Source organism: Penicillium waksmanii (genome assembly GCF_028829765.1).
Source record: "Penicillium waksmanii strain IBT 27052 chromosome Unknown utg000009l:1.0-4314994.0:1.0-4318279.0, whole genome shotgun sequence".
Taxonomy (NCBI): Eukaryota; Fungi; Ascomycota; class Eurotiomycetes; order Eurotiales; family Aspergillaceae; genus Penicillium; species Penicillium waksmanii.
The window spans coordinates 2,474,523-2,493,763 of NW_026643255.1; the positions used below are offsets into that span (position 1 = coordinate 2,474,523).

The window sequence follows — 19,241 nt, forward strand, 5'->3', positions numbered from 1 at the left end:
ACTGGGCTTATTTCGCTCTCATATTTTTTCTCTGTTCAGCCTTATTGTTCTGATAGTTTAGTCTAGCTTAACTAGCTATTTTTAAATCCTCTGAAATTTCAAGGTCCTTCACTATTTTAGTGATATTCTGTAATCTCTTCTTGAGTATAATATTCTGTAGCTTAATTATACGTTGAATATTTACTATACCTATATCTTTCGGGGTAATAAAGATATCGCGAGAAGACTTGTAAAGTAGTAATTATAATTGTATCTGTGGGATATTATACTCTTTGATATCCCAGAATATATCTAGAAATTAGTCCAACTTCGTATATATCTGGTTAATAAAAGTTATTACTCTTAGTAATTTCAACTACGAACATACTAAGCCGCTATATGTTATTTTAAACTCTGTACCACCCAAACATCTTAATATCAATAATACATTCTGAACTATTTTCGCTTGTGATGGAAACAAAAGTATTCAATAATCTTTTCCGAAAGTTGACTTAATTCAGCAGTCTCCGGGCAAGACCAATAGCATTTATCAACCAAGAATAGAGCTGCTATTCAGTATAATTGATATAATAAAACTTAATTTAGGTCTGCCATTAACAAAGTAGACTATATCTAACTTGAAAACTGCTCTCGATCAGCTTGTATTCTTAGGAGCAGATTATCAATTAGGGTTTAGTTTACCAATCATCTAGTGCAAATTTATTGTCCAAGGAAAAGATTTGTGATTAGTCAAGGCTATTTCTAAATTATATAGTCACTTCAATATTCCTGAGTAGAGTACTTATTTATAAGGGGTCTCACTCTTAAGTGATATAAGTAATATATGAAATAGTGAAAAATGATTCCAGGGATAGCTAAACACTACTTAACCCAGCATAACGCGAAGACTCAGGTTTAAGTTTTGGAGTATATAGAACGATGTGAAAATTATTACGATAGTTATTATAAAGAATTACCGTGAATAATTGAGATAATCAGGAATTTCCCTTGCTAACTAAACAATGTGATTGTCTACCCTGAGCGATTTCCGGATTATGCAATTCTTTACGTTCTCGAGTCATTTCATCGCCACGGCGAAGATAAGACACTCACACCGTTGTCATAGCCATTAAATTACACCTCTAATCCCGTTGTATTATACTTAGACTAATTACAATTTGGTCACTGGCAATAGACTGTAGCTTAATATATAAGGAACTGGCCATTAACAGAATCGATAGTGGAAGCGCAAAAGAGGCTCAGCATTTCATCTCCCATCTCCCATCTTGAGTGAGGTATTCAAGCGCTGGCTTTATTGCCTTTAGGTAATAGATCACGCAAGGACTTCTTCTGCGGCACTGCGGCAGTAGATGAGTAAGAAGCGTTACACGAAACTTCAGTTATCTCTCATAGCATACTATAGCGAGGTTTTCGCAAGTCCAGCCTCGATCTACAAATATTCTAAGACCAGTCCACAGTTACGTGCCAAATATGGAGAGAGATTGACTTGAGGGCTTTTCCTTAGTATTCATGAGTGCAGTAGAGATACATCACAATAGTGGGCTGATCTTGGCACTGCAGAGAAGCGAGTTGAGGGATAACGCAGTAAAAATGAAAAAGAAGGAACGACAACATTAGTGGTTGTCCACTGCTGACAGAAACTTCACTGCGTCTTTTGAGAAGAGATAGACGATACCAGACCAGAGAGTGGTGATAGCAACAATGTATCTGGACATTCCATCAGCACTAGACTCGAGCAAGGCAACATGACAGGGGAAATTTGCGTGACGGAAAAGAACGGCAGGTTTAGCCGAGTGGCCACATCATCCGTTCAGGGCGTTCGGGTGCGCGGCTGAAGGGACTGAAGTGGTAGGGCGGCAAGGACACTTTCCCCAACGAATAAAAAAGAACGGGTGAACAAAAACATACAACAGCAGGGATTCGCATGTGGTCACCCACCATACTACTAACCTGCCGGCGTGTGGCTTAAGTACGGCTGAGCGGACGGGAAGCCCTGTTCTCCACACCCTATGGTCGTATGTACTCAATACAGCTGGAAAGGGGAATGTATGACTGAATTGGTTCTCAATTTACTATACATCTTTCATATTATGGCTTTCCCTTCTGCCATTTATGTTGTTGTAGTGTAGTAGTGTAGTTCTAGAAGACCAGCTCCCGCCAGCCTCCCGCTTAGGTTCCAAGTTGCACCGGACCATACTAGTATAGTAGCAGTCATTTCGCTCCAACCAAAATCAACCTAGCGCCTCTCTTTTACTCATCTATTCATCTTGCCAGATCCAAGAGATAAATAAAGTTTGCCACAAAGTTTCCCCGGTCGATCACTGTTGACAATGGGCGGGTGGTTGACGTCACGACTTTGTGGCCACCACACCAAGCCCAGCAATCTGGAATGACGGAATCAGCCGCGATTCTTAGAATTTTTAGGAAAAAAAAGTCACTGGCCTTCTTCAACAATGGTTCATGCCCGGGGAGGCTGGATAATCCTTGTAGTGTAATAGGTTGGGTCGGAGTATAGAAGATGGTGTGTGGCTTGCATCTCAGGCAACCTGATGTATACAGTTAACCAGATATAGGTTAGTTACTCACACAAGTAACCAACTAACAACGAACCTAGTATTAACTAGTATTTATCCACTACCAGTACCCCTAGTAATAGAGTAGCTACTGCCACTCCAATCAATGACGAACTCTATTCTAGAATACGCCGGACGTGGCAAGCCTATGATTCAGAACCAACTGCGATTGACGCAACTCCCTTAAAAGAGGCAAAGGTCTTGCCATGCACTCACTGACGCACTGCATACCCGGCCACTTTCTAGAAACTGTCATTGCCATCTTTTTTTTTCTTTTCCATTTCCATTGTCACTCCACGAGGACATGATATGATAACGGATTCATCGACAGATCTACACAATTGAAACCGTGATACTCTACACATACTACTCATACACCCCAACCGACATCCACATTCCACCCTCGATCTCTCAAAATGAAAAACCCATTCACAAACAAAGAAAAGGGCGTCAGCAAAGGCGGCAAATCACCACCTCTAACCGACTTCTCAACCGGCAGCGACGAGCACGAAAAGCGACGAAGCAGTTCATTCGACGAATCCAAGATACCCTGGGTGACATGGCGATCACTGACACTGGGCGCTTTTGTATCGATCGGCGGTATTATCTTCGGATATGACACGGGCCAGATCTCGGGGTTTCTGGAGATGAAAAATTACAAGGAAAGATATGCTCAGCTTAAGTCTGATGGGTCTTATGAGTTTAGTAATGTTCGGTCTGGGTTGATTGTTTCTATGGTGAGTTTACATAACAGTTCACATCACACCCATCCGGGATGAGGTCTGGTCTGGGCGAAGCGTGGTCCTTTCCTGTCCTAGCAATGATACAATAGCTCACCATATCCACATCTAGCTCTCAATCGGCACACTGATCGGAGCTCTCATCGCCGGACCCCTAGCCGACCGAATTGGTCGCAAATGGTCAATTTTCTCTTGGTGCATCATTCTACACATTGGATTGATTATTCAAATTACCTCACCAGCTGGAAAATGGTATCAAATGATGATGGGTCGATTCGTGACTGGTTTCGGTGTCGGTGCGTGCTCGTTATTAGTACCCATGTATCAGGGTGAGATTTCACCTAGACATATTCGTGGTGCTATGGTTTGGTGAGTTCAGGTTCAGTGAAGCCACAAGTCCATCAATTCCTCAAACTTCCTCAATAAAGTTCAAGTTGCAAGTTCGCTAACCCTAACCCAACTTTTGTTCACAGTTCCTACCAACTCTTCGTAACCCTCGGCATCTTCGTCGCATACTGCATAAACTTCGGCACCGAAAAACTCGACAACACCGCCAGCTGGCGAATCCCACTCGGAATAACATTTCTCTGGGGCCTGCTATTGGGATTTGGAATTCTTTTATTCCCCGAAAGTCCCCGCTATGACTATCGGAACGGTCGAGCCGAGACCGCTAAAAAGACAATGTCGAAACTCTACGGCGTGCCGCAAAATCACCGCGTTATCGTGCACGAGTTCCTAGAGATTCAGGAACAGCAGGAAGCTGAGAAGGGGTCTAAGGGTGGTTGGCATGGGTGGATTGAGATGTTTCAGGCGCCCCGGATGCCGTATCGGATTGCTTTGGGTGTCGTGCTTCAGATGTTTCAGCAGTTGACTGGTGCTAATTATTTCTTCTACTATGTGAGTTGCCGCTCGGGCTCTAATCCCAAAGTGTTGTGTGGGTGTTGTTCGTGTCCAAACTGACAAATTCCTCTTCCATCCAGGGCACCGTAATCTTCAACGGCGCCGGAATAAGCAACACATACGTAACCCAAATGATTCTCGGCGGAGTGAACTTCGGCACAACCTTCGGCGGCTTATATGTAATCGAGCACTTCGGCCGACGCAAATCACTCATAACCGGCGGAATCTGGATGTTCATCTGTTTCCTAATCTTCGCCTCCGTGGGCCACTTCAGTCTCGACATCGAAACGCCCGCCAACACCCCCGGAGCGGGAACGGCAATGGTCGTCTTCGCCTGTCTCTTCATCACCGGGTTCGCCATGACCTGGGGCCCGATGGTGTGGGCAATCGTCGCAGAATTGTACCCGAGTCGATACCGCGCTCGCGCAATGGCCATGGCAACAGCATCGAATTGGCTCTGGAACTTTTTGATTGGGTTCTTTACCCCGTTTATTACGCATGATATTGATTTTGCGTATGGGTATGTTTTTGCGGGATGTTTGTTTTTCGCCGTTCTTACGGTGTTTTTCTTTGTTATTGAGGGTAAGGATAAGACTCTTGAAGAGATGGATATGATGTATGTTATGCGGGTTAAGCCTTGGGAGAGTAGTAAGTGGGAGCCGCCGGCGCCGGAGCACCAACTTACTACGGCTCAGCTTATGGATCGTGGGGTGGCGGAGGGATTTGATCGGGAAGAAGGGGTGGCTACGAATAATAAGCAGGCGGAGGAGCCGATTCATATGCATGAGGAGGATGCTGCTGCTGCTGTTGCTGGGCCTTCGACTGGTTAGATAGATATGAAGTAAGGGTTGAGTGGCGGGAAGGCGAGAGGCGAAATGAAAATGAACGAGGCGATAGGATAGGACCGGGGATGAAGAAGAGAGTTGATGACGATATGATTGATACTGAGGGGGAATGGGTGGGAGAGCAAGATACTGATTCATGAATTACGTAGATGGTACTTTACTTGTACATACACAGTCCAAAAATGATGGGGAGAATGGAATTACGATGGAATTATGTTTAGGTTTTGTTCAATAAACTATCATGTCAATTTGGTGTTCGGTTACCATATCATCAAGTCAGATCAAATCAAATCCTCAGCGCCAGGATGAGGTTGCAATAGTAAAAACAAGTCCTTGAAGGGCATAGACAAAGAGAGTAAACACGGATCAACGCGGAATAAATGAGCATGAGCTTGAGTATCCCAGAGGTCAACCAACCTAACCCAGCCCAACCCAAATCAAAATCAATCTTTCCACTCGCTTATCACCAGGTGCATGGACATGACATAAGAGAAAAGAAAAAAAGGAAAAAAAAGAGACACAAGAAAAAAGAAGAGATGGATGGATAATTGAAACCAATTTCAAGTCAAGACCCCACTGGGGAGAATGTAGTAGAAACACATAGAGAAAGGCACGCTGGCAACAACAAAAAGAACCCAGCCTCCGGAGCCGAAGACCACAGGCCGTTTCAAATCACTCGGAGGCGTGGGAGATATGTATGCAAAGAGAAAATACCCAGACAGTATCTGTTCAACCATCTAGAGGGGTAAACCATCCCATCTAATCCATAAAGTCACCACGAAGAATCTTCTCCTGGAAGAAATCGGGCTTGTTCTGCTTGGGTTGCTTTGGGATTTCCCGAATGGGTTGCTCCATGGAGGCAATGGAGGCGGCACGTTGGTGATTGTGGGAACGATTCGCCGAGGGAATCTGCGGCGAGATGGGACCGCCGATGGAGGGGGCACGCTCGGCCCGCGAACGGAGGGCCTCCGACCAGTTGAAACCTTCGCCTACTCGGCGCGACGGGTTAGATTTCTCTTCCAGTGGAGATGAAGTACTTGCGGAAGATCGGGATTGGGCTTGGGCTTGGGCTTGGGCAGGGGTGGTGGTGGTGGTACTGGCGCTTCCCAAAGGTGGCGAGCGACGCACCCCTGCCAGTGACGAAGGGGCAGCAGCAGAAGAACCAGAACCAGAACGGGGAGGGTATCTACCGTTGCTTATGCTTCCGGCACGAGCTTCACGGAGTGCTTGTGCGCCAAAAGAGACTCTTCGCGCCCAGGGTGAGCTGGGGGTGGCACCGGGCGAGGAGCTCTCCGGTTCATCAGCGACGGCGTCTTCGGGGTTTGGGGCGGAGCCGAGGGAGCTGGACATGCTGCCTCGACGGAAGGACTGGTTCCCAAAGGCTGAGGTTTGGGTGGGGGAACCGGATAGGCCGAGGGTGGTGATGGATAGGCGGCGTTGGTTTGCCTGTTGTTGGTTGGGTTGTCTCCCCGAGGAGTTATTCGCACTGGGCTGCTTTGAAAAGAGGTCGGCGATGGATGCTCGACGAGGGCGAGACTCGGGCTGGGGACGTTGATAGGAGCGGAGCGATCGTTGGACATGATTCACGATGAGATATGGTGAGGTGGCGGGGGAGGGGGGAGGTGGTACAGATGAGGACGTGAGTGAGAATGTGATGAGGACGAGAATGAGGATAAGAAGAGAGAGGAACTCGGACGGACTCGCCGCCCTTCACATGCAAGAGAGATCGAATGGAGGAGAGAGAGAATAAGCAGCGTCGATGGTTGAAAGACCGGAAGCTGCGGTAGTGTGGAAGAGAGGAGAGAGTGAGAGCGTGGGAGGGGGGAACCAGAGAAGAAGTCAGGAGATAAAGCGGGGGGGGGGAGTAAAGAGAGAGAAATGGAGTTTGTGTGGGAGAATGAAGTAGGGTTACAAATTGCAGGGGATGAGAAGAGTAGGGGGGGGGGATGGGATAATGCCAGAGAGGATGCAGACAAAAGGAGGGGCCAGCTTCAAGTTCCAAAGCTAAGCTTAGCCCAAATTCCGGGGAAGTGGCGCTATTGTCGTATCCGGCGAGTGGAGATACTCAGGATTCACAGTGTGGATATACCTAGGGCAGTTATGGGACAATGGTGATGCCATCGTCTCCCCTCCAGCATCTCCACAGCCACTCATCTCTCTTTGACCGGCGCACCGCTTTGGGAAGACGGAAAGTGGGGGTTATCTTGGATGATGATTGGTTTATTGACCCTGCGATTGCATTTATGCTAACTTTATTACTAACTCTGCTGGCGATAAGCCTATTTGCCAGTCCGGCCGATACACCCTGTGGGACATCGTACGTTTTCATCTGCACAATCGTACCATCATTGCCATTGCCATTGCCCCATTGTATGGTTGTGGTTTTCACAGAGGGCCGATATTACAAGCATGCCACCACGATAGCGTGCTGCTAATTATAAAAAGCAAATGCTTTTTCTGAAAAGGGAAAGCTTATTTTTACACTTTTTATTCATATACTGTAGTAACTAAATGACTTCTCGTATATACTGTCGTTGAAAATCACATGTTTGATGCTTGGATGCCAAGGAAAGAACTTGTATAGAGTTGCGTCCCTCCCCACTCCCTCTTCCTCTCCCTCTTCCTCTTCTTCCCCATGCTTAGTATTTTTACCAAATGCTACTAAATGTTGTCTGCTATTCAATTATAACTATATATAACCATTCCTTCTTTGACATTAATGAGCAACTGCTTCGAGATCACTTTCCTCTGTTCGATCTAGAAGGAAATAAGAACCGGTCAGGGCCTTTTTTCAACATGAATAAGAGCAGTAGTTTTTGATTCGACTGGGTGGCAGAAGGTAACGGAAACGAGACCAGAAGTCTTGTGAGTTGCCAGTAACTTTATCTTCTAAAAATGTAGGCCTTTTTGAAAATGCTTACTAGTTAACAGTCTAGCGACGTCCGGATTGATACCGTTGTTCCGACCACCAGCCCGATCGCCTGAACGACCTTTTTTCTAATTCGTGTACTATTTTAATTCCTACACATGCTGTTCCTTGATATTTATCTAGTATTTCCCGTGAGTTGTCCTATATCTGCTATTATTACTAATAGTAACTAGCAATAGCGGTTTGCGAAGATGGTATTCAAACATTAAAATCATGACCGCTGACTAGATCTTTAGCACCCAGTCATCTGTGTGACTCATGGAATGGCGGTTTCACCGTTGTATTGGAGCTGGAATCACGCCGCGAACATCTGGACTGAGCAGGGGCTTGATTGGTATCCGCGGCACTATTCTTCAGTTCTCCACTCCTTGATTTGCTGCAATAGATTGCCCGATGTTGAAAACTCTCAGCAGTCGATACGTCTCCAGCAAGCCAATTCCCAATGGACAATTTCCTCCATGCGTTCGGATCTCTCCACATGAACGAATATTGCACCTATCCACTCGGTCAGAACTGGGCTGGTAAGTACTAAACATTATTAGTGCTTACTGATAATGACTAACATCTTCTACTGGGAAGGAACAATGCTTGGGTAGTTAAAGCAACAAGATCACCCAGACGAAGCGTGCATTCAAGATATGTATATTGATGGGGCGAATCTACGCATTCAAGTTATCCCTAGAATCAATTCGATGTTGGACAATTCTTGAACTTGGCTCGTCCACTTCTTGCGACTCCTCGAGGGCCCGCTCACGTAGTATCCTTCTTGACTCGTGGGCGTAGTGTACCTCATAGTGATGTATCACAGAATCTATTCATCTCAGATAGCGCTACTCGTGGATTGGGGCTAAAGCCACACCTCCCGGTTCAACTTCATGGAAAGACATCACTGACCGCGTGGGTGCGTAGCACTGATGTCCTGTCTACACTATTACTATAGTAAATAAAAGAAACAAGTCGGAGTGGGCCAAAATAAGTCCTCCCCAGAAAAGAACCTAGAGGGAAAAAACCAGCAAAGGAACAACAAAATGAAAACAATGACTAATCCAGGCGACGAAGGCCTAGCAATTGAATAAATCGCTGAAAAAGGAGACGCTCCAATGGTTTGGTAAGTCCATCAGCAGCGTTAAAATTTTGTCGCAATGATAGCAGTAATATATTCGGATTCAGTGCTCGATTGAGCAACACATGCCGCTTCTTAGACGTCCAGACAATTAGCTCCTTTGATAAAACCTTTCGAGACAAATCCGCTGTCGACATAGGTATTGGCAAGCTCCGCGACGGTTGGATGCCATGCGACACGTTCAAGATGGTCATCGACGTGATCAACGAGGAGTCAGAGAGACAGCCAAGTTGCCTCGAGATTTTGAATCAGAGGGCATGGCATGTATGCTTTGAAGCCCACATCTTCCTTGAGAGAGGAGTCTTCAACTCATAGGAGTACAACGCACTCGGTGTCTTGGAGATCAAGACCAATGGCGCCGGTATGAGAGCGTACAGCTGTACCTGGAGGTTTATAGTGAGAAGGTAAAATGACTTGATGTTTTCTGTGTATGATTATAAATAAAGTTGTTTTATTATTACGCAGAAAAGTTCAGAACTTAGAGTTTTAAATGATATTACATATAAAAGGGGTGAACAATATTCTATTGTTGAATATATATATTAATGTTATTATTAATTATAACATTTTCAAGATTAATATAGCGAGATCTAGAGATCAAAGAGAAATCTTATAATCAGACAAAGTGAATTGAAATATCTTAGTAATGATGATTTTCTTTATGGTTATGCCAGCATTAATAGGTGGTTTTGGTAATTTTTTATTACCATTATGACAAGTCGCTTTACTTTCTCACTATAAACCTCCAGGTACAGCTGTACTCTCTCATACCGGCCCCATCGGTGAAGAGTGCGTAGCTTTATTGCACTGTCAACTGTATCGGATGCGGACGAATGTTCTGGCAGGCATCTTGATTGAGAGAAGCTGCCCATCGAGCTCAAAAGAGGAGCAGTGATACTAGGAGAGACGGAAGCATGGAACATGGAACATGATGGGAGCTATGCTGTGGAGGATCCACGCTATATCTACCAATCTAACAACAAACGGCGTGTGATGGGTGCAATGGCCGATGTAGAGCAATGGAAGCCAATACAATGCAGACAAGGATGTAGACCCTAGTCCTGCATGTATGATACATGAAGTGTGAGCTGGCCATGACGCTAAGTCTGAGGCCGTAGGCCTCAGTAAGTGGTTTCTGAATATAGTCCATTTTGTTAGAAATATGAGAGTATGAAGAGGGTAAGTGGCGGTGCCAACAAACAAAGAGAAGAGAGCGAAGCTGTCTAGACATCCATGGATGAAAGGTGCGATGGCCTGGATGCCTGATAAACTCATGCCTCAGGCCATAGTTTGTCCAGTAAATTAGGATTGACACAGCTCGTCGCAGCGTTTTATATAAACGTTTTTCTTAAAATATGCGAGGTTTCTTTTTGTAAGAAATGGCATTTCTGACTGGGTTGACCATGGCACTAGTGATAATTCCAATGGATAGCGGCAACATGACAAACGAGATGTATAAACAACAGTATTCATTTACTACACAAATGATCTTACAAACCTCCAGGGGCTCCAAGTTGAGAAGTATACTCAGCAACCCTCGTTAAAGCGGAAACCAACGAGGTAGAAAAGCTGTGTGTCACCTATCAGGAAAATTCCAGTACTAATACACCCTTCGCCTAGGGTATGTATAATTCAAGTTATCTCTTATAACGAGGAACTGGAGCGAGACCCCACAAAAATATGTATATCTGAAAAAAAAAATGAAAAAAGAAAAACATCAAGATTGAAATGAACGTGTATTACTCGTTTCCCACAGTTTATCCTCCCCCTTCGCCTATCGTCATCGTCAACACACTGCAGACTGAAAAAAGACAATAGACAGCACAGCACAGCAGTCCAACTGTCCCCCAATTCTTACGGAATTTCCTCCCTGTCGGCATCAGCATCCAAGTCGGCCGAATATACCTAGATAAGAAGGAGACTCGGAAGCAGATTAGATCAGGCCATGCATGCATGCTGACGAACCCTCGAACCCTCGATTGGATCCATCACATTGCTACTCATCCTCCAATCCCCGTGCGCATTCCAGGGGGGAAAAAAGACCCGCGTCCTCCCCGGTTGTCATCCGGGTCCTTGCTTCAAGAATGCGAGGGCAAGTGGAACAACTGAATAAGTTTCCGGCCGACAGTCGGCTCGATCTCGGTCCCATCCCGCGCAATCTTAACCTCTCGATTCGCATTCCACGGATTCCGCAAACCCCGCGTCCGATGGAATGGCACCCGTTCAGTCGATAACCACTGAATACGAAACGGTTTGCCAAAAGATTGTCCCTCCGCTTCGCCATCCTCGAGACAGACCTCAACACTGCGCTCGCTACGTGCGTCATCAGGCTCGTCGTCGAGGGACTCGACTTCCCAGAAGATCGTGCCGCGGGCTGAGTCGTCGATGATACGGCCCTTGGGCGCGTTGGCTGTCGCGGGTGTGAGGGTCATTTCTAGTTCTTCCGGAGCCGGGGTAGAGCCTGGGGTGGGTTCTGGTCGGATGGGCATTTCCAGGGCTAGGGCTTCGTCGTCGCTGATTGGTGATAGCATTCGGGCGTAGCCGAAGTATTCGCCTGATTTGTTTGCGGAGAAGATTAGGTAAACATGTTCGGTGTTCTAGAGAAAAGAAAGACGGGTTAGAATCAACTTGAAAATACGAGGCGGGGGCGAAACGTAATTGCAAATGAAATACGATCGAAATGACTTACTTCAAAGGCTTGGTTGAGACTGGTCTCATTATGAGTCTGAGTCGCCCAGATACCACTCTGCTTGCTGAGTTCAAGATCGTCCACCGTCAAACTCTTCACAATGAAATACCGGTCGATAGATCGAGCATTCTCATCCTGGGTTGAAGGGAGGGGACCTGGCGCCGTCTCTGGTTCTGTAGCTATAACCTCGCCGCCGATTGGGGAGTCGGGAGGCTCCTCATTCCGTAAACGTGGCCCCAGACCATTAACGCCAATCGAGCCAGATCCGGGAGCTGTAAATCCTTTGCGTAGCCGACAAACAAGACGTACGCCATTAAAGCGCGAATCATGGAATCTCGCCAATGCATCGAGACAAGCGGGAGCAGATTTGTAGTTGACGAACGCGCAGTTGCTCTTCGAGATCAAAAACACACTCTCGATATCGTCCGTGGCGTCTTGCGAGAAATGGTCCTTGAGATCTATTACACTAGCGCCTGGTGGTAGGTTTCCAACCCAGAGTGCGTGACCGGATTGCTTGGGCTTTCGCGGGGGCCCTCGGGGCGAATTTGTCGACGAAGGCGCTGTGTATGCTAAGGGGATCGCGTCTGTTGGTTATGAAGTATTAGCAACAACTTCTGCGAATTAAATCACGAGTATCAAATTATGGGAACCACTTACCAGAAGCGTTCAAGCCTGCTGCCAACTTCATCGGGTTAGAGCCATCCACGATAGTCTTCGAAACATCATATTCCTCGGCTGTCTGCTTATCCACATCCCGCTTCGAAGGGCTTGCAGAAGAAGATCCCCGAGAGCCCGAGGCCGAGCCCTGACGAGTCGGTTGTCGCATTGGAGTAGGCACAGGAAGAGCCCCAGGCCCGTAGGATACGCTGTAGCCCGGGTGGTAGTAGCCCGGCCCATATGAGGGGGAATGCCGAGTCATATTCTGCATCGATGGGCTGGAGACGAACGGAGGGTAATGACCCCCGTGTTGAGCGGCCCCCGGGTGTTGAGGCATGGCGTACGGAGGAAAGTTTGGAGCGTAGGGGACACCATAAGGAACAGCACCACCGGGAGGTTGACCAGGATAATGTCCCATTGATTGCATGGGATACATCATCCCCTGGGCGTGGGTGGTGGGGTAGTGATGCATGTGGTGCTGTTGTTCGAACGGCGAACCAGTCGACTGATGACCAGGCAGAGCATAAGCCATGTTAGCCATGTTCATAGAAGACGGGGGCGGCGCATATCGACCATGAGGCGGGAAACCTGATGGGCTTGACGGGTAGTTGATGGGTGTTGGTGCTGGTTGCGCGAGTTGGCTAGCCTTTGTGTTTCCTATCGCAAATGGAAGAATTCGGGTTAGTGTTTCTCTTCTGCGTCGTGATGGTCTTGCTTGGACAAAGCATCAAGACATACCTGGTGTTGAAGTTCGCCTCGAAACATCGGGCTCTGATGTCGTGGGTATCCCATCAGTCCCTCGGATTGGGTTGATCGTTCCGGAAGAAGCATCACCCATGGAGCCCGGTTCGTAAGACGAGTGACAACAAGGAGACTGAATGTAAAACACTCCCACTACAATCGTAGAAGACGGAAAAGTCAGTGGCCCACTCAAAATCAAAAGATCTCAATGACCACCGATATACCTTGCAATGGCCTCCAATCTTATAACCGTGGGCCAGGAATAGTTATGTATTTCCACAAAAGATCAATATATTTGCGTATATTATCAAATTCCACAGGCTGACAGGAGAAAATTTGAATCAAGCAAAGGCTTGAAGTCGAATGTGCTGTCCAGAAGGATTGAAATCGTCAATGGAGAACTCATGAGGGATGCGAAGAAACAAAAGCCACGGGGTGAGAAGTGGGACGAGCTAACAGCAGAACAACACCACTCCTCGCCATGTGAATAAAAAATTGGGGACTGCCAGATGAGCGAAAGGGCTCGAGAACAAGAAATCAATCCCAGTGCTTAAGGGTTCACTTCGTAGGGGAGGGAGAGAAGGGCAGAGGAGATGGGGTAGCAGTTAGGATGCAGCAGTATTGGGATTACATGCATCACTAATGACAGCGAAGGTGAACCGGTGTGCTCTCTCCAAAGGAACGCCACTATGTGGCACATATTGGAGGGGGCAGTGAGAGAATTGCCAAAAAAAAATTCCATCAGGTGGGACGAGTAAACAGGGAAATATAGATGCGCGTAGATAATCACGTTAGTGGAGACCCAGGTGTCAATCCCTCGGCGGCAGCAAAGGGGAGCGCCGGTTTATCTTCCGGGGACTTCAGCACGAAAAGGCCCATTACATAGCGTGGCCTTTGCTAGAACTTTGGCCTTTGGGGGAATCATGCACCGCCGGGGCCAGATAGGGCTTAGCCAGTCAGCCCCGGGAGGGATTAACTCCACAAAATGAAACAATTTGTCCTCGCCTTCCATTCGGCTCGGCGGGATTCCTTCCACACGGTAATGGAGGTAGTTTTGAGGATAGTGTGGGCAGGAAACTTCATCAAAGGGGGAATTGAGGGGCATGTACCAAAGAAAAAGACATAGGAAAATAAGAAAACATACCGTGATTTTGGCTTAAAACGGGAACGGGACAGGAATAAGAGAACAAGACCAAAGTGTAAGTGCCTGTGTGACCAGTTAGAGTGAAATTGGAAGGGGGAGGGGGCAGAGGCAATTGGGCATGACAAGCTGACCAGGGGACACTCAGGATAGAGATGCAACGAAGGAAGTCGAGGGGTGGCCTGCGACAATTTGAACACGCCTTGAGCTAAAATAGAAGGTAAGGGCAGTCGAGAATCGACCCCGGGGCTGAGACCTCGGGTTGATGAAGATATAGCTCGCCGTGAAGAGCCGAGTGGAGGCAGTAGTGGTGCTCACGAGCGGAAAAAAAAAATAAAAATGAGGCAAACTTGAAATGGAGAAAAGAGCCCCAATTTCGCATAAATACGCAACACGCACGCACAACACACACCGATGCCTTGCTGACAGCCCTTGAATTTATCTTTGACCCAGTGGCGGACTCGATGGACTTCGGGCACCTGATGTCTCCTTGGCAGATGTGGCTGAAGAGTGACAAAAGGCTGGGATCAAGTACCTAAAGGCACGGTCTCCAGTGCGGATAGGACCGAAGAGGATCGGAGACAGCCCTTTGGCACAGTTCGGATGAGTACACCCTCAGTGGGTCAATGATGTTGTGGCCGAGCCAGCGAGCATATCAATTGGATTGAATGGGTTTCCAGGGCGAGGGACTGCCTCCGCCGATCCACGTCTCTGGATCTCTTGCAGTGACAAATGCTTGTCATTCAAAGGTGGAGGTGCTTTGTTATTTTTATTTTGGAACCGTTGACAACTTTTTTTTTTTTGGAAAAAAAGAAATCTTGCGGAAAAGTGGAAGTGGCTCGATGAGGGCCGTGGGGAACTGAGGCTTGGGCGATCCGCGGATACGCATTGCATATTATTTCAAAATAGAAAAAGATTTTTAAAAAAACAAAGTCTTGGCCACCACAGGCCAATGACACGGACATCTCACTGGAATTTGTCAAATCCATGAGGTTACTACTCCATAGAGGCAAAAAGGCATTTGCCGATCATGAATGGAGATTCATGGAGACCTTTTTTTGGGGAGTCCCCACGAAGGCTGAGGAAGAGAAGTGCGATTGGCGCTGGAGGTACCTTGACTAATCGGGGCCTAAAGGCACGAATTGAGAAATTCGCCCAATGATGGCTGCACAATCTGTGGCGGTGGTGTTCCAGTTCGCCACTGTCGGGGGTGGGTTAGGATGGGTTCGAAGGGGGGAAGGTGGAGAGGGTACTCCGTACAAGTGTACACATTGTACAAAAGGGGGAAAATAAAATGGAAGGGAAAAAAATATTAAATAATTACCGTTGAAGTGCCATCCAGCGGCCCTTTCTGCCACATTGATAGGTGCATTCCGGAAGAATTCTACTTCTGGAACGCTAACGCTCAAAATACCGGGACTTGACATATCGGAAAGGGAGGCCGGTGGCTTTGTCAGGCGCAAGGGGAGTCCAAAATCGGCATACGAGTACAGAAATAATGTTGGGCGGCGCACACTTGGGGTATGTCCTGGCTGGTACGCTCCCACTAGACTCGATCATGATCCCACCCTGAATGGGGTGGAACCCAATTCGCTCGAATCCCGCGGTGGCGCGGCCCAAGCGACTACCACGTTAGGGTTAGGAATTCAATCATTCCTTCTAGGTCCATGCAAACCAGGAAGAACCGCGTACGGCCCTGCCGGAAATACTGAGACGCGTCTGCAATGTTGTCGCACAGGGTACCGAGCCTGGTTTAGAGTCTGGGAGGCGACCCAAGGCACCAGGTCGATCAGACCACTCTGTCGGGTGCGGCGGGAACCCGCCGCAGAAGGTGTACTGTATTTCGACCTCATGGGCGTTGAAAGGTGGCAACGGTTCCCCAATGATTGGGGCCGGATGAGATAAGAGAGCGCGCGAGAGTGGACAGTCAGGGCGAGCAGGATTGTCCAATTGGAGACTCTGAAATTGTGAAAAATGGGCCGATGTGGAAGCTTGAGGCGCGAGAGACGAAGCAGGCGAGATCGGAGGTCGCTATGGATCCACTAGAGGCGGTCACCCGGGATAAGATGCCTCCAATCATAATCTCCACCATGACGATCTTTTGTGATTTACTGTATACCATTTGGCCAGAGCCAACTGCTGTCCCCATAGATCTCCATAGTTAGGAGGTTGGTGCGGTGGCAATGGTGTGGGGAAAAGTGAAGAGAGTGAAGCATTACTAGTGCTCGTACCAAGCCAAAGCAACAGCAAAAGCCTGGAGGCAGAAGTATAGAATCCCTCGGGGTACCCGCGTGGGAGGGGACAAAGGGATGTCCGTGTCCGCTCTCACCACCGTCGTTGAGTCCTTGTTGATGAGCTCTGTGGTTCTCGTGAACTACACCCACAGCGCACTACACAATTACCCATCTGCCCAGAACTGATAAGCTAAACGAGACCCTTATTTGCCAATAATTGATGGTGTCTATTCCCCGGATTCTTTCTCCAGATCATGTGACACCAATCAAACGCACCCATCGACCCATTGGAAATACTTCTGTGTATCGAATTTATAACAATAGCCACGAGCCAGCGAAAGTCATTGTCCTTTTGCCACTCGAGCTCCAAAGCTCCAATTATTCGCACTTCACTGCGCCAACCTCATTTCCGAGCTTACAATTTTTGAGGACTACCGCCCGCGTGACTTATCCGTGGTACGGGCTCGGAGTATGTACCATTAACAGAACAAAGATAATACTAGTATGATTCAGACTGATCAAAGGTACCTCGATCACCCAACCACATGACTCGAACAATCACACTATGCCTATCGTGTCCCTCGATCGCCAATGTCAGTGCCAACGCCAATGCCAATTCTGCGCGCCCCATGCAGTGGAAAGCCACCCACTCCATAGTACAAACTCCATCCAGACTCCATACTCCATCCAAATCCCACCATTGACACTTCAACCGTGTCGTGATCAAATCTACACATCGGAGTTGGCCCGTTAGTTCCTTTTGCTCTGCCAAAACGATCAGCACTTTCCCTCTCTCGTATTCGAGTATCCGTACCTTGAACAGATCGCCGCAAGCCCCAACGCCTCAGGCACTCCACTCGGGGGCGGTGGGCTGAAAAGATGACATCACCTCCACCGCCAACACTCCACGTTCCTGGCGCATTCGACCAACCACAACCAATCATTCCCACCACCGACGTTAACCATTTGCTTTCCCGCATAATGTGAGCTCCAACTGAGACGTCGCACCGTTAGATATTCCTCCCCATTTCACGCCACTGATGTGTATCAACATCACAACCCACATCGATCGCCAATGCATCGTGTGAAGTCACAATGACCCTTCGGACCTGAGACCTCCGCTTCGCCCCTCTGGATCGGAGCGGATTAATCTTGCGAACAGTCGAACAACATCATAACGAACGCGCCACCGTCGCAGAAAACAGGGTACATAATGTATGTACTGTTGTACCTTCTCTGCTTGGACACCGGGCTATTTCCCAATCACGGAAGACGGATCTGCTATGATCGGCCTTAGGGGTTGCGCAGCCCTAGCTATGATGGACCTAACCCAACCCATCTACGGATGTACATACATGCATCTGCAGTATTTACCTGCCCCCATGGCGGGACAGTCAGCGGAGCAGTGGTCTAAGAGCGAGAGCGAAAGCATGTAAAAGTACTCCGCACCACACCCAGTCCCAGTCGACATGGTCAATGTCAATCTGCACAGCCCCGTCCCTGGTCAAGGAAGGGTTGGACTTGGACAAAAGCTGCCAGATCGAAGGGTGATCAATGGGTCCCAAATTGAGTCATTGGTTCATCGTTCGTTGTGGCCAAGGCCAAGTCATGCCTTTTATTCCCTGTCGGGAATAAGCACCTGCAGGGATCAACAGAACAAGAACAAGACAAGGTTCCAGCTGATGAGGAGCAGGGGCAGAAGCCCGCATCGCTTCTCTCCCCCTCACGGGTATGTACATATGCATCTTCCTCGTTTTCGTTAAGAGAGCTTGGCATGCATTCCATGTCTCACAGGAGGATCGTGGTAGGGCTGGGGCTGGGCTGGGCTAGGGCTAGGCTCGGCGGATCATTGATTTGGAATTGGAATTGGACCTGATAATACTCCGTACAGTGCTGTGTCCCGTGCCAAAGTACCTACAGATATCCCTTCCACTTCCACAATGTGATTTACAGATTCAAAGTACGTTGGCGCCAGACGCCAGACGCCACCGCCCCATCCTACAGTACATGCATACTGTCAAGTCCAAAGTCAAAGTCAAGGTCAAGTGCAACTGCAACTGCAACTGCAACTGCAACTGGAACTGGAACTGCAGAAGTGGATATCAATTCAGATCCAGTCCAGACACTGTACTACACTTAGGCTAGGTCTCCGCCTTGTAGAGGAGAGGGTCAAGTGAATATCGCCACTTTCAGGCAGCGACATACCATACTCGTACCTGCTAGATGAATTCAAGTTTGCTGTCAGGTCAGCGGGTCTGTTGAATTCCGTGTGATCTGCGATCCTAATCGAGTGTTGGGGTGAGTTAGGAATGTCTTTGGATCTACATTAAGGTCGTTAAAAGCAATTTCATCTTATTGACGTAAATCTTACATATTAGCGATTTACCTGGATAAGGTCGAATTGCTGGTCGGTTATACACATGGAAGATGCCTCAATATGTGAGAATGATTACATATTAACGAACTTAAATTACAAGACATATTATTGGTTGAGGGTCGACTCGACTCCCTTGCACTCGAGACGCATGTGATTCACGGTGCAGTCCAATGCAACGCAGAGTTCCGGCCGGTCTAGCCCATCCCGTCGCATTGACAAGTCAGGTGGAATGTGAAATGTGATGCTTTTCTGGAATACTGAGTCAGGTTGGGAGAGTGGTAGAACATCTATG

General features: G+C 47.7%; 3 protein-coding genes across 3 annotated transcripts; 1 reads left to right on the forward strand and 2 right to left on the reverse strand.

Moving 5' to 3' along the window:
* Window positions 1-2,989: 2,989 nt before the first annotated feature.
* On the forward strand, window positions 2,990-5,043 carry N7481_011269 (sugar porter family MFS transporter; the record flags this gene model as incomplete). Its single annotated transcript, XM_057270488.1, has 4 exons — window positions 2,990-3,310; window positions 3,426-3,682; window positions 3,787-4,210; window positions 4,294-5,043. 4 exons carry the CDS (start codon window positions 2,990-2,992, stop codon window positions 5,041-5,043), a joined length of 1,752 nt encoding a protein of 583 aa, XP_057117662.1.
* A 774-nt stretch (window positions 5,044-5,817) lies between these two features.
* On the reverse strand, window positions 5,818-6,638 carry N7481_011270 (uncharacterized protein; the record flags this gene model as incomplete). The annotated part of the gene is made up of 2 exons (XM_057270489.1): window positions 5,818-6,504; window positions 6,546-6,638. The coding sequence occupies 2 exons, from the start codon at window positions 6,636-6,638 to the stop codon at window positions 5,818-5,820; spliced, it is 780 nt and encodes a 259-aa protein (XP_057117663.1).
* A 4,550-nt stretch (window positions 6,639-11,188) lies between these two features.
* N7481_011271 (putative YT521-B-like splicing factor) lies at window positions 11,189-13,294 on the reverse strand (the record flags this gene model as incomplete). The annotated part of the gene is made up of 4 exons (XM_057270490.1): window positions 11,189-11,707; window positions 11,800-12,383; window positions 12,457-13,113; window positions 13,195-13,294. The coding sequence occupies 4 exons, from the start codon at window positions 13,292-13,294 to the stop codon at window positions 11,189-11,191; spliced, it is 1,860 nt and encodes a 619-aa protein (XP_057117664.1).
* Window positions 13,295-19,241: the final 5,947 nt, after the last annotated feature.